Here is a 15,707-nt window from a genome sequence, read left to right on the forward strand (position 1 = left end):
GTTACAGCTTCACAAATGAGAGGATTTGCTTGCTTTTCTCTGTTTCCTATCATTGTACACGGAATGCCTTTTGTTTTTTATTATGTCTGTTTATTATTTTTTATTTTAAAAAATGATTTGAAGACATAATTGAGATATGTGATCAGTTAACTTGCAATGGTTGTCAATTAGTCATTGATCTTGACAATTTATAGTCAAATTTGTCTTAATCATACCAAGTAGGTACTTTGATTTGTTTTGCTTAGATTTGTCATGATGTGACCAGCGATCTAATAGACTTAATCTCCTGTTACAAAAGCTTGTTATAGGCTTGATATTCATCTGTGTGTGTGTGTGTGTGTGTGTGTGTGTGTGTTTGTGTGTTTGTGCAACATATTCTCATACAATGGTTCACATGAAAAGTTATTCCTCCTTTTCCGTTCATTTCCCTACAAATGTCCAGCAACATGTGTCAATTTCTGCTTGTTAGATGCATACAGTCTTTTCAAAATAAACTAAGAAAAGATTGAGGTTTGGCTTAAAATAACTACGGAAGTGGCGTTAATTAAGTACGAAAATTACATGACAAATAAATCAACGGGACATGAACGCCGGCGTCCTGGGTGAAAGTCCTGTGCTTTTTGACCCAACTTTCCTCCCACGTTCTTTATATTTCCTGGTTCACGATTACGTGAATTACATACAAATTGATTTCGTGGGATATACACAAATTACAGTGCATTACTTTTCGTAGGCATGAGACCAGCCTGGTGTGTGTGTGTGTGTGTGTGTGTGTGTGTGTGTGTGTGTGTGTGTGTGTGTGTGTGAGCAGAATGTGGTTTTAAGCTCAGGAAATACACATTGGTACATCTGACACACTCACTGGCAGTGTGTGCATGTGTGTGTATGAATGTATATGTGGAAAAGTGTGTGTATATCTAATGATCCCTGTGTCGCCCTCTTTGTGTCTCCCACACCTCCCCTTCTCATTAGTGGCGACGCCTGACTGGATTAACCACAAGTGTGCACGGACACACACACACACACACAAACACACACACACACTAGTTGAAAAAAGTAGAGCCCATCAAAGCGAATCTATCTGCCCCAGTTTAGGAAAGACAAACTGTCATAAAACACGGATTTGTCCTCAATGCAAACCAGAAGCCCCTTTCTGGCAGGAGACTGTGTGTGCGTGTGTGTGTGTGTGTTTGTGCGTGTGTGTGTGTGTGTGTGTGTGTGTGTGTGTGTGTGTGTGTGTGTGTGTGAGAGAGAGACAGGAAACGTGTGCGATTGATTAATCAGGTTAGTAACTAAATGGGATAACATACACAAAACATGGCAGGATGGTGGACGGGAGGGAAGAAAGAGAGAAAGATATTGAGGTGTCAACCGATATGATTAGGTTCTGAAGGTTCTGCTAAACGACCAGATAACTCCTCTTCGGATCTGCTACGTCTCTATCAGGCTGACATTAAGAAGGGCGGACTGAGAGCAGAACCAGATGGATGAAGACGTGAAAGTGTGAACGAGAGACGGCAGACACTGAGTAGAGGATGAGAGCATTGTCCAACTCCCCAAAACATCAAAACAGTGAGTGTAGACCCGGCAACAGTAGGCCAGCAACGCCGGACACACTCCCAGCTCTCCTGTCACAACACCGGAAGAAGTTGTCTATAGAAATAACACTGATAATAAAAGGACGTTCTTCACTGTGATTATAGCTGTGACGACAAAAGAAGTCCAATACAAAGCACAGCAAGTTTCTTACAATGTTATCAACCTGGGTAGTGAAATAATCATTCAAAGTGCATCATGTATACGGAATAAAAAAGTGAAACCACCCCTTGTGGTCATTACATAATACAGTACTGTACGCTTTGTAAGGTAACAGAAGAAAACACAAACTATTTTGTAAGTAAACGTCCATCTTTCCATTATCTATCTGGTCTTGATACAGTGCCCAGATGTCCTTTACTCTTGCCACATCCCTCAGCTTCTCCTGAGGGTAATCTATGTAATCTTTGCAGGATTTTCTGGGTATCCTCCCAGTTGGGCACGCCCAGCATACCTCAACAGGAAAGTACCCAGAAGGCATCTTGACCAGACTCCCAACCCACATCAACTTTCAGTGCAAAGAAGTAGTTGATATACTATGAGATCCTACCAGATGTCTGAGCTGGGGGCAATCTACTCCCATCATCGGACCCATGGCCTCAGACTGGGAGTTGCTGACTTTGATCCGAAGTACTTCACACTTCAAACTCCTCCAGTGTGAAATGGGGTCAAAGTCTGATGATACTGCAAATACTTTGGTCATGCGGACAAATTATGTACATCAGTCGTTGAACCCGCACAGTCTTTGGTGAATGTGTACGTTTTTGCACCGTCATCTTGGTGTGAATTACAGAGTCACTTTAAACTAGATTGTTTTAGAAACATGCAGGATTAAGGACTATTTGAACACTGGATGTACATGTCCTGCTACTGAACGCTGCTAAGCCATTGGTTGATACAATTTGCTGTTTGTTTTACGTGTGCTTGTGTGTGCTTTTATGGGAACATTTTATGCTGCCATCTTGGCCAGGGCTCCCTGTAAACCTCAATGGTATTATCCTGGAAAATAAAGGTTAAACAAAAAAAAATCAAAATGAAAATCACAAACAAGTGACAAGGCACAACCTTGATTAAGTCCAATATGTCAATAACACACTCACTGTTGATAATACAGATAGATCCAACCCGGTTGGCTCGTAACATCGGCCCTGGCATCCCATATTCCTGCAGTACTTCCCACAAGATACCACAAGTCACACAGACTGGATGGGCAAACTCTCATGACGCCTCGAGAGCAAGGATTAAGAGCAGGTGCACTGTTTTATGACCAGAATGCTGCTACCATAATGGGTAAGGAAAGGGGCCGGCACCAAAGATCCTAGAGGGTGCATCTTGGCACATTTCCTGGAGAGGCTAAGGACTGTGATAATAATCTGATGTCCCCTTTATAAAAAAATAGGACTCAAAACCCCACCTCAGAGTCCATAGGCACTGTTCCCAAATACATTTTGAGTTTGTACCTGTTTCCACAGACATTAACCCATTTTGCCAGAACTTAGATGTTCAGTAATGTGGGGAAGTTTTGAGTTGGTGCCATTTGTTGAGGGCAATGCCAGCTGGGATTTGGTGATGGCCATCAAATTGAGACTTTGCCCACATAGCAAAAATCTCAGCAACAAAAACAGTGCAGGATAAAAGGAATAAACAAACAACAAAGCTAGACATTCAGAAACATTGTCTGACACACCTATCTGAACCAAAGCCAGATTTATTGTTTGATTTCATGTTTTGACTAGAATCCAAACCATGCTGATTCTGCAGACCATGAGCCAGCAGCAGTCAAAGCGGTATGTACAAATAACAGATGAGACAGAGCACTAATGCCGTGAGGGAAAATAGAGGTGGATTAGAAATAGTGTGACAGACAGTGAACAGATATCAGTGTCAGGGCTCTGGTCAGGATTTAGTGACAAGCTGGCAGCAAGGCTGCGGATGTACTGCTGGAGTGATGTATTTCGACACGGGTCAGTTGGAAACGTGACAAGGTGAAGCAGAGCCAGTGATGAGTTAGAGCTGGAGAATATTCAGCTCCAAATAAAGACACAAAGGAGGGAAAGAGAAGAGATGACAGTGCAGTAGAAAGGAGAGGTAATGGAGGAGTTTGTGCTCCTACCTTTCTTGACTTTCTTAGATGGCTGTTTCTTCTTGATGAACTTGGTTGCCTCCTGTGGAAGTTCCAGCTCCTCCCCGTCACCAGCCACCTCTGCAATGGGCTCAACACCTCCTAAGTGACAGGTAGAGGGAATACATCGGCCAAATTATATATAAGCAACATTTGAAATTCTTGTCTTTGTTTTGGTGAATACTTCACAAACACAAACAGTTCTGAGATTTGACCTAACAACCTTGTAGTGCTTGCTTTGTAGTTTTGTGTGCACTGTGAAGCTGAAATTATAATTTCTGATTCTGCATAGACTTTGCATGACGTAGATTTTTTTAATCTGTCTATACCAGCGTGCAGCCCTGAATTTCTGACTGCATCAAGTCCTGTAAATCTGTCCCTTATGTATGTGAATGCAGTAAAAGCACTTTTCATACAAGAGATGTAGCTCAGAATGCTTTACAAAAAAAAAAAAAAATCAATCACATTCAAACAAGAGCAGATAGACAATTAAAAATGTTTACTCCTGAGGCAAAACAAAATGCATATAATGGAGTACCCATTCAGCACCCATTGTTCACTATGTACTGTAAGCCTGCACACTGGCGGCGTCTTGAAGTGTATCTTGGCAGGTTGACGTGAATGTCCTCTTCGACATGTCAGTTTTATTTCATAGTCATGACGCATGTCAACTCTTTAGAAAAGTAGCACCTTTTCCTCGACTACTTCCTCTGTCTGAGTCACGTCACATCACATCAAATGTCAACTGCACTTTATTCTACTTTCAAGTGTTACCACATTTCACTGGTGCAAGTTTGATCCCTTGATCTGAACAACATCACGCTGGTACGACTAGGGATGTCACAATACCAGAAATGTAGTAGTCGATACCAATAGCAAAAGTAAAACAATAAATCATGTACTTAAACATACAATCCTTTATTACCGTTTGCATACTTGTATTTGTTAGGAAGTTAAACAGGTCATAAATCCCTCTCTATTATCTATTTTATATTGCTGTGAAAACATCACCTTCAAACAACTGGATTTATTCAAGTTTCTCGCCAAGAACTACATTACATTTTACAAGATTAGATGTGAACACATCATGATAACGTTAGAATTTACCTTCACCCAATACTAACTAATTAACTAAATAACTAATACATTTTTTACTGGATAGAGCCTGAACACATCACAATGTAAATCAATGGTACTTCCCGTCTTGATATCTGCAAGACGAGTTCTAACATTACCTGTTAGCAGCCAATAAGCAGCACAGTCCTGCACGGAGCTAACAGCTAACGTTAACTAGCTCTTGCTTGCTGATTTCAACACAGATTTGTTGTTTTGCAATGTAGCATTATCAAGGAAAAAATAGGGTGCGTCCCCTGGATGCATCAATAGTGACTTTACTGCGTCACCAAACACATTTTCTATTATCCCCGGGATGACGGGAAGCCGTTAGTTTTCAAGTTCTGACGGTACTCTGCGTAGTTTGGCCATAACTCATGAGTTCATATGCTATTTTTTGACAATTTCACACAAATGTCTAATAGGATAAATTTATGAAGTGTTGACATTTTGGACAGACATGGATGTAAACTGCAACTTGACTGGTTGTCAGAGGCATACAACCATGAGGCTGTAACTCTATTAATTTTCTTTTTTTCGCTTGCTACCACTTTCATCAATTGATTCAGCTGGTAGAGATCACCCCACGATTTACGCATCAATAACACTTGTTTTACGTTGTTTTATACGTTGTTGATTTTAATGTTCAATGTTTTAATGTTGTATTCTGCAAAAGTATAGTCAAATACAAATTTCCACACTATAAATAAAGCTGTATTAAAATTGTTAGTCACTAATACATAAGGGCAAATAATATATATGTGGCACAGAGTTCTGCTCCAAGCTAACTGGTTAAGTTACTCCAGTATCAGGCCAATTTTATCCTCATAATGTAAAATTTAATGCATCTACATAAATATCTTCTCATTCTGTTTGTACTCTGCATGCATTCACACGAACATATATGTACACATTAGATAAGAGTGTCATTAATATGCAAATAAATCACAACTTTGAGAGAATATGTGAAAGTAAAACATTGCTATTTTACTACGACATTTAAGAGTAGTTTAATAAAGAAGAAATGTAGCATGGAATAATAGTGTTGAACATGTGGTTTGCAAGTGTGTGTGTGTATGTGTGAGTGTGTGTGTGACGAAATCCCTGCTAGAATCCCCTGGATCAGTCGGGATTTAGGGAGCTCCTGAGGCCGATGAATTGGACGCCTTGTCTCTCCTCTGTCCCACCTCTATGTCTCCTCCTTATCCCCCTTTCCTCATTCCTCTCCTCCCCTCTCTGTCTCCTCTTCATCCCCCTTTCCTCATTCCTCTCCTCCCCTCTCCGTCTCCTCTTCATCCCCCTTTCCTCATTCCTCTCCTCCCCTCTCCGTCTCCTCTTCTCCTCCCTGTCTGCGTCTGCTCCTCATCCCCATCTCCTCCCTCTCCATCCTTTCCCTCTGTGTGTCCTCTTCGTCTCTCCTCCCCTGTCTGCTCCTCATCCTCCTCGCCTCCTCTTTCCCACATTTTCTTCTATCCATCTCTCCTTCCTTCCCTCCTCCTTTCATCCCTCCCTTTCTCCTAATTTCCTCTCCTCCTCCCGAGGATTGTGTCCAGTTTCACGGTACTTTCATTTAACATGCACTACACACATCGTGCCTTTGTGTTACGCGTGTGTGTTCATGCGTGCACGAAACGCAGTGTGCATGTGTGTGTCTGCCATCATGTCTACCTTAAGGTGTCTGAGAATGTGTGTGTCTCCATCTCCCCCACTGCGTCTACGTCTGTGTGTGTGTGTGTGAGAGTGTGTGTGCAGATTACCCTAAGCCCTCTCTAATATTTATCCTGGCCTTTTCTAAAGCCAATCTTGTTCTCTTTGGTGAGAGCACAGCCTGTGGCTTCACACACACACATGTTCACTCACAGTTGTTTGAAATGGGATATGCCTCGCTCTTAATTGGGCAGGTGTTTTTCTAAGGCGAGTCGGGTTTTTTTTAACGCTGTCTTACAATTTCACGGGGAATGTGTGGGTCCGTGTGTGTGAGTGTGTGTGTGTTTTTAACCTCAGTCTTACATCAACATCAGGTAAGGAAATAGCCCACCTCTGGAGCAACTTACTCTGAAACAAAATCACATCACATACACACACACACACACACAGGCCGTCTCTTACTGCTGACCTCTCACACATTCCTCCCTCTCCGTCTCTCTCCTTCTCTCTCTGTAAATAGTAGGTGTAGTATCGCCTGGTCAGAGTTGTGGCGTGTATCTGTGTTTCTCTCGGTCGTGGTTGGGTCTATATTTGTCGCACTGGTTGGGTTATCAGTTTTAGACAACCCTGAGGTTTAGGCTCAATACTCCACATCACGCTTAAAAATACTTCAACACCCAAGAAAAGCAGCAGAATGGAAGATGATATTATGATTATACAATATTCGTAACAGCAATGGTAGTGACAGTTGATATACAGTATGTCAAGTAGAAGTAGAAGCAGCTGTTGGAGCAATATGCCTCATTTCCACTAGGCTTGTTGCTGTAGTCAGTTTTACCGGTGTTACACAGTGGTCGGGCAAACACCGATTACATAACGTACCCACCGTCCCCACTATCGTTTTGCTTTTTTTACAGAAATAAAACCCATTTAGTTATCAGCGGCATGATATCTATATACTGTATATAACTATAAACTACCAAAATGTGTAAAACTCTGCAGTCGTACTTGTAGTAGTACTAGTAGAAGTAGTAGTAGTAGAAACGGTATTAACAGTAGAAATAGCAGATATAATATTCTGTGGTTACTTTGAATGGATTTCAAATGCAGCAAGGTCAATAGTTTTACAGTACAGCAAAATCTACTCTCTGTGTCGGTCTCCCTCTCTTTCATAGGCTGAATGGAAAGCCATAACATTCAGCAGCATGTTCGGCTCCTCAGCTTGTTATAGAGTCACCAGGAAGCCTCTAGTTTCTATTATTACAGAATATATACCTGTATTGTGCTACCTCCAGAACATGAGTCAATCTAGTTAGGTCAGATTGGAGACTCGCATAGCCAGATATCAACAGCAACTGTGTCAGCACTAAAGAAAGGTCTGGCTCCACACATTATCATTCTGGTATAGAGGGAAAAAAGCACTCAGGTTTGTTTGTATTTCTTTAAACCAATCAAAATCGTCTTGGGCGGCGCTGAGCACTGGATGCAGCTACGATGTCCTTGACAAATAGATAGCGTAGCTAGGGATGAGAATGCTGCGTGACATACGCGGGCAATGGCAGACCGATACCAACAGTCTTTATCCAGTGAGTCAGACGAGGTTGGAGACAACAAAGACCATTACTACAACTAGTGCCGGTGCAATCATTACCACTAACAATCAGAGGTATTGTGATCCTCCATTAAAATATGGTCTTCTTGGGTGCTCAAATGTGTTTGGAGTCCAATACTGAGTTTTAATTGTCATGGACATTGCTACGACAGAAAGAGATACATGGGACACTGGGAAGTTTTGGAAACAGTTGGGAAAAAAACATATCTGAGGACAAGAATGGAAGGAGAAGATTTTGGCACATATTTGGGGATGTTTAGTGCAGTTATAGAAATGTATACTTTGAGCTAGTGTTAGTTAGGTGTTAGTACAGTTTGGGGCACTTTATGGGGCTGTTTTGGAGGATTAGAGGCCATCCGCAGACATTTGGAGACAGTTTACAGTTTGTTTCAGTTTTCCGACAGTTTGAACTAGTGGCATTTTCAAGGTATTTAGGGACAGTTTTAGGGCACTTAGAGATTGTTTGAACAGCTTGGTGCAGTTTCGATGTAGTTTAGATATAGTCTGGGACAGTAGGAAACCGGAAGCAACAGTTTGAGGCATTTCGGACATTTGTGAGCCAATTTGTAAACACATGCGGGTGGTTTTCGGTCAGTCCACGACAATTTGAGGACAGCTTGACGAAAGTTCCAGCCAGTTTGGGACATTGTGGGACAGTGTGGGACCGTCTGCGCTGGTCTGTGACAGTTTTGGGGAGCTTTGGGCCAGTTTTTGGAACAGTTCTGGACAGCTTGGTTGAGGGGTGAAGCTGCTTCCAATAGACAGCGCTGTCTTGGTCTGCAGTGTGGAGGCACCAGCGCATTCCTGCTTTATTCTTGGCTGCGGTTTGAAGATGGGGGTGACACTGTGCTGCTGTGGTTACCAGCAATTTGGCTGTGGGCTTTACGCTATTTCAATCCCCCCTCAACATACACATCTTTGTACGCACACATACACACACGTGCAGTATGTTAGACCCACAAATTTGCACATGCTTTTGAAAAACACACATCAAAAATCAGGAAGTGTGATTCCTTTAAAAACTGGCGTGTGTGTATAAATCACACACCTGATCTCTTGTGTCCAGCTTTCACAGTCTAAACCTGCAGACCACTTTTCAGTACTACAAAGGCACCCACACATTGTGTATATGTCCAACCCGTTCTCATTTCCAACTCGTAAAATACCGCCGTTTGGTAAGTGCCCCTCGGCATCGGAAACCGGCGCACAGAGTCAGACTTTAGCAACAGTATGTGATAAACCGGGCTTTCAATTAACTCCAATGTAAACCCACACACGGTTTTATTTGACGATTTAAGCAAGTGACGTGGTATTAATAGCGTTAGACTCCCGTGTGAAACTAAAAGTAACGTTGACTTATTTTGTCACGTCTGTATCGCCTGTATCGTCAGTCACGTGAGTCACTAGCCAGTGAAGTTAACCTCAACCACGACCGTTTCCTAACCCTAACTAAGTGATTGTGTTGCCTAAACCTAACTTCCTGTGAAAACAGAGGTTTATTTTGAAAGGACACTATGCATGTAACGAGCGTATATTGACACACCGTCCCATATCCGTCAAAAAGTACCCTTTGCGTCGGTCTCTGATGCCGAGGGGCACTGACCAAGCGGCGGTACTTGACGAGTTGGGAGTGAGAATGTGTTGATATGTCGAACATTGTAGAAAGACATCTTTGCCATTTCAATAAAACAACTAAAGTTGATTATTTTAGTTTGTACAGAGCAGTAAGAAACCGTCCTGGGCTGAAAAACAGCTTCGCTCTGACATTTTAGGTTTATTGAACGATGAACTTCAGGTAGTGATTGATTCGTTCCAAAATAGAGCTGTGCTGTTTTATATATAGCTTTCTGGAGGAGAACTCTTCAATTTGGAAACACCACAGAGACAGAACAAAGACAGCTGGTCAGGATTACACACAAGACATGACCTACACTTACACATACTACATGTATTTTCCTTTGCTCTGTGTCCTCTGAACGTACACACACACACACACACACACACACACACATATAAATACATGTGTGCACAACCCATCTTCTCCCCTCTCTTTAGGTCCAAAATAGATGCAAGCCCCAAACCACAGCTACCAGTGGAACACTGTGAAAATAACTGCAACACACACACATGCACTACAGCGGTGTGTGGATAGGAAGATGTGTGCGTCTGCTTGCTTTCAATTGGACTGTGAACATTATGAGAAGAGAATAAAGTAACTGAGATAAGAGAACACATTACATTCATAAATTATAGCAGGATTAAATGCATTAGAACGGAGCTGAGCACATGACACAACATAGGAGAGCAGGACAAACAACCACGGAAGAGAAAGACAGAAAAAGAGAAATAGAAGCAGACGACAAAACAGACTATTACACAAGATTAATTGCAGGTTAAAACAGAGGAGAAAATAGCAGGAAAAAAAGACAGAACACAGGAGAGCACGGACAGAAACAACACAAGAGAAGGCCAAGTGTTGCCAAAAGTGTTGCTCACTGCAGCAAAGAGAGATAAAGTGTGTATATACAGTATACAGTATGTGTGTATGTGTGTATGTGGGTGACAGCACGCTGACTAATGAACCATGAGATAAACACTCCTGACCAGGTGTGTGTATGTGTGTGTGTGTGTGTGTGTGTGTGTGTGTACAGAGTGCAGCTGTTGGTCTGAATGATGTCATCAGGGCGAGACAGAGGGTCAGGTGATGGAGAGAGAGAAAGAGAGAGATAGGCAGAGAGAATATAGGTGTGACCTAGGGCTGAAAGAATCTTAATCACGAATATTTTGGTCAGCATTGAGATCACAACTATTTAACAAGATTACACATCGACTTTGGAAAAACATCGTGCATTCAGAAAGAACACTTTCAAGCTTACATTATGAAGTTAAATGCATCAATCTGGTGCACTTTGTGAGCAAAATTAAGAGGCTAGGTCTATAAGGAACTTTGTGCTCTTGTAAACAATGTTGTTCTATCTATACAACTGAATCATAAACACATCAGTTGTATAGATAGAATGGTGATGACACGGCAAAAAAGTCACACCCACAAAGCATGGTAAACGAGACAGCGCCCGTGTCTCAAGACGGGTCAGGTGGGTTGCCGACCTCAGTCTCGGTCAGTGCAGCATATATATATATATATATATATATATCTATATATATATATATATACATACATATATTATGACCCATCTCTGTAATATTACTCTTGTCTGGATGGGGCTATATTCTTAATGGAAGTTACCTGATTAAATAAATGTTACATAATATAAACAGATTTAAGGTTCAATCTTCCATAAAAGGAGAAAAAACAATAAAGAACAGGTTTTCTTTTCCTCTGTACCCATCTGTCCCAGCATGAAGAAAACCTGATCCATCCCCCAACAAAGAGAGTGATAATGTCAGTCTCAGAGTGGGTCGTAAGGTTTTTATATCCAGAAAACTCTCACATAAACACATTAACACACACACACACACACACACACACTGTACCAATGAAGTGGGGCTTGTTGTGTGGTATCCCAGTGTGTGTGTGTGGGTCTGTGGTCTTGGAGGGAAACGGTTGCCGCCGGTGTTGTTGGAAACGTAAACAAGTGTGTATGTTTACGGGTGGGTGAAAAAGCAACATCTGAGACGGCTAACAAACGACTGTTTACTGCTGCGCTGTGTGTGTGTGTGTGTGTGTGTGCGTGGGTGTGTGTGCGTGCGTGTGTCTGTGTGTGTGTGAATTTTGGCAGCCGACCAAAGGAGAGAGGGGAGACCGCATGACAAGGAAACATAAACACAAACACATTCACTCTCTCTTTCCTCTCTTACACACATACACACACGCACGCACACACACACACACACACACACACACACACACTTAATTAATTGATTCAGTTCTGTTCCACTGAACTTTGTGCAAAATTACTGTAATCACTATAATGACTTTTAAACAAGCCTTTAACGTTTTATAGACCTCCTCTCTTTCTCTCTCAACACAAACACACATGCACACTCAAAACACACACACACACACACACACTTGACACTACTAATTCTCAAAGACAGAAAGTTTAGTAAGAGTAGTAGCATTTAAAAAAACGTTATTCCTCATTTTTCATGTGTTTTCCTACGAATGTAACGTGTCGATTTCCGCTCATTACATGCATACTGTCTTTTCAAAATAAACTTCTGTCTTCACAGGAAACAACTTGGTTTGGTTTAGCCAACAAAACTACTTAGTTAGGTTTAGGAAAAGATCATGGTTTGGGTTAAAATAACTATAGAAGTGGCGTAACTTAAAGGAACAATATGTAATTCCATCCATCCGACATCTGTAACTGCTTATCCTATTCATGGAGCCGATCCCAGCTGACATTGGGCGAAGGCGGGGTACACCCTGGACAGGTCGCCAGACTATCACAGGGCTGACACATAGAGACAGACAACCATCCGCGCTCACATTCACACATCGCGGGAATTTAATGTTCGATTCTACCCAACCTGAAAAGCCTCAGCACATCTCTCTGTGGTCCGTGTGCAGCTGGGTTATCAAGGCAGTGAGTATTTGAGACACACAGCCGGTGAAGTGATTCTGACTACTGCTGGCCGGAGGCTAATGCGGTCGTGTCTAGAAGGTAACCCTCAAATTGTGAAAACGTGTCAGTCACTCCGGAGGAGCGGGCGGGCCACGTCTCTAATGTTTTGAATTTGGACTGCTGTTACCCATTTTAAACGCTAGCTGTCAGTTCTACATATTGCTCCTTTAAATACGGAATTTAGCTGACACATTTGCGCGGTCCCGTTGCTATCAGCTGCCACGTAACAGAGGCGATTTCAGCTCAGTAAATATCTAGGTAATTGTTTATTTTATTTTTAAACTTTCAAATATAGAATTTTGCCTCAATAATCCAGTATCAGTCGGGCTCCAGTGTGTTTCTGCTCTATTTTGTGAAACTGTGTTGTAAACTTGCTGAATTAATCTGCATGAAAGGAAAATGGAACATGGATGATTAAAAACTGCAGCTCCAGACTACGAGACAAGACATGTCTTATTCTTATCGCTTTGTTTCTACAAATTATTTTGCACATGTACAACATAATTAGACATAATTTACTGAATGAAAAGGCGAGATGAGGGAGGGAAGGAGTGAATGAAAGGAGCAGGGAGGGAGGGAGGAAAGGAGGAGACGGACTGTAATTGATGATCTTGTCAGAAAGACCTCTATAAACTTCAGCCAAGACTAAATGATCCGTAAGGTGTGTGTGTATGTGTGTGTTTGCGTCGTTGTGTTTGTGTGTGTGAAAGAGTGTGTGTATATGTATGATTTTATGAGTGTGTGTACTGTATGTGCTAGTGTGTGTGAGCATATCCATGTTTTTATGAGTGTGTCTGCACTGAGTTTTTCTCATGTACTATGTGTAAGTGAGTTACTGTGTACTTGTTGCAGTATGTTTTTGTGTAATGTGTGTGTCTGTGTGTGTGTGTACAGATGCATTTAAATACGAGTCTGTGTGTTGGCCGTAAAGTGTGCTGTGAATAGGCTTCATGTTTTTGCCTGCCGAAGCCTAAAATCTTCACCAAGGGACACAAACGTACTCATAAATACCCAGACAGATTCATTTCACCCACCCTTTTCTTTTTAGCTGTTGTTTTAACTGTAACAAAATAGGATGGTACGATAAAATACATTATAAAAATTACAAAAAATAAAACAAATTTAGGAATATATTGTATAAGGTAAAGGGATTTAACTCTGCGGAGAAGTTGTGATTATTTTAACACTGAAAATTCTTAATAATCATCATTTTAATTGTGTTTGGAAGACACACTTTATATTTTAAAGGTGGATCTCTGAGTCTCTACTTACCCAGTGCTGTTATTGGATTTCATCAACTCTGTAGTACAATAGCAATAGCAGCATCAAGCAGATTTTGGGCTAATCCGATGGATAGTAGAGCTGCAATAATTAATCAATTGTCAACTATTAACTTAATTGCCAACTATTTTGATAATCGATTAATCGGTTTGAGTAATTTTTTAAGAGAAACAAGTCAAAACTCTCGGATTCCAGCTTCTGCCGAGGGGCACTGACCAAACGGCGGTAGTTGACGAGTTGAGAGTGAGAATGTGTTGCTCTGTCAGCCTCTCGTGACTCATCCTATCCTCCACTCTCATCCTCACCCGTTTCTTCCTTCCCTCACCTCCCTCTCCCCTTCTCCCTCCCCTCCCAGACTCACCGGGAGCAGCCAGGTTCTGGACCTGGATAGGGACAGGGACGTTGGCCTCCGAGGCCAGGGTGAGGCGGCCTCCCTTGCTGATGCGATCGCACATCAGGGTGATGTGCTTCTTGAGGCGGGCGGTGTCTCGTGGCAGGCCCAGCACAGGGCCTCCGTGCTGGGCCAGAGATGTGGCCTGGTCCTTGGGGCTCCGCGAAAGGCAGCTCCGCAGGAGGTGAGAGACGGCGGCGTCGCAGCTCTCCTCCCAGCCCTGAGGAGACAGGAGGAGACATGATAACATTTGATTATGTTGTTGAGTTTTCTTTCCTTATCGTACATTTATGTGTCAATAAATTGTATAAACATTTCTGTGTGAATGGTGTAAAAGGAAATGACACTTTACAACCACAAACTAAAGACCTAGGGCCTTCAGAGGATGGATGGCTTTCCTAGGTAGATTGACAATAAGGGGGTTTCTGAGCAGTTTACACAACAGAAGTGCTCGCCATCCAATCGCCAAAAAACACAATTCTTGCAGAATTTTCCAAATGTCCAAAAGTTTTTGAAACCAAATCACAGCATGGCTTTTTCTATGGTGTTCCTCCATGTCTTGGTTTCTTAATGTGGTATTTTGGAGGGATTATTGATCATGTTTTCTCAATTCTCGAATGGTAAAAAAAATGTTAAATTTAGCACCAAATCTGGGTAACAAATGGTGCCAATCACTGAAGTTGAAGTGTATTTTCTACAAAATAGCCATATTTCATGGTTTAAATTCACACTTGTGTAAACAAATGCACCAAAACTTGTCTCAGATGTTTAGGTTCATGTGTACATGTCAGTTTGGGAGATAGTTTGTGTTGATAAGATGAATATAAATGAAGTTACAAGCAAAATCAGCTTCATAAGATTTTTTTTTTTTTAAATTCACATTTATTTACATTTATGGATCGTGACAAAAGAAATGCAAGATATTTTACGGATTTTTCTGTTTTAACACAGCATCCGTAAGGGTATTGTCTACGCAAAAACGCATTTAGAAAGTAGTGGCCAGGTTGTGGAATGAAAATCACTTCTTTGTTCACCTTATGGCCTAAGGATAAAGAGAAGGTGCCCGAAAGGGAGAAAAGGAGTAGGAGGAGGAATAGGAAAAGAAAGGAGGGAAAGGGAGGATAATGGTGATGAAGAGGAGATGAAGAGGAGGCAGAAAAGATTTCATGAACAATCATTGACCTTAAATCTTTATGCTTTAACGACGTTTTTGACATTTATGAAAGAGCAACGAAATAATAAAACACGTAAAATCGAAAGGGAGGAACACACACACACACACACACACACACACACACGCAGAGTGGTAATAAAAGGCAGAGAGGAGGAGAGAAACATGTCTTTTGTCACTCTCTC

At 41.7% G+C, this 15,707-nt stretch overlaps 1 protein-coding gene and 1 long non-coding RNA gene across 3 annotated transcripts in view; one reads left to right on the forward strand and one right to left on the reverse strand.

The window, feature by feature from the left end:
- Positions 1–15,707, reverse strand: part of bbs9 (Bardet-Biedl syndrome 9) — a 185,377-nt gene that overhangs the window by 57,661 nt on the left and 112,009 nt on the right. For both annotated transcript variants that reach the window (XM_037785187.1, XM_037785189.1), the window contains 2 exons: positions 14,322–14,571; positions 3,710–3,820 (listed from right to left, as the gene is read on the reverse strand). In XM_037785187.1, the coding sequence (XP_037641115.1) occupies positions 3,710–3,820; positions 14,322–14,571 (361 nt within the window). The remainder of the gene's footprint in view (positions 1–3,709; positions 3,821–14,321; positions 14,572–15,707) is intronic.
- On the forward strand, positions 1,795–15,196 carry LOC119497229. Its single transcript, XR_005208888.1, has 2 exons — positions 1,795–3,831; positions 14,316–15,196. It is a non-coding gene; the product is annotated as an uncharacterized LOC119497229 (long non-coding RNA).

Source organism: Sebastes umbrosus, chromosome 11 (assembly GCF_015220745.1).
Source record: "Sebastes umbrosus isolate fSebUmb1 chromosome 11, fSebUmb1.pri, whole genome shotgun sequence".
NCBI lineage: Eukaryota > Metazoa > Chordata > Actinopteri > Perciformes > Sebastidae > Sebastes > Sebastes umbrosus.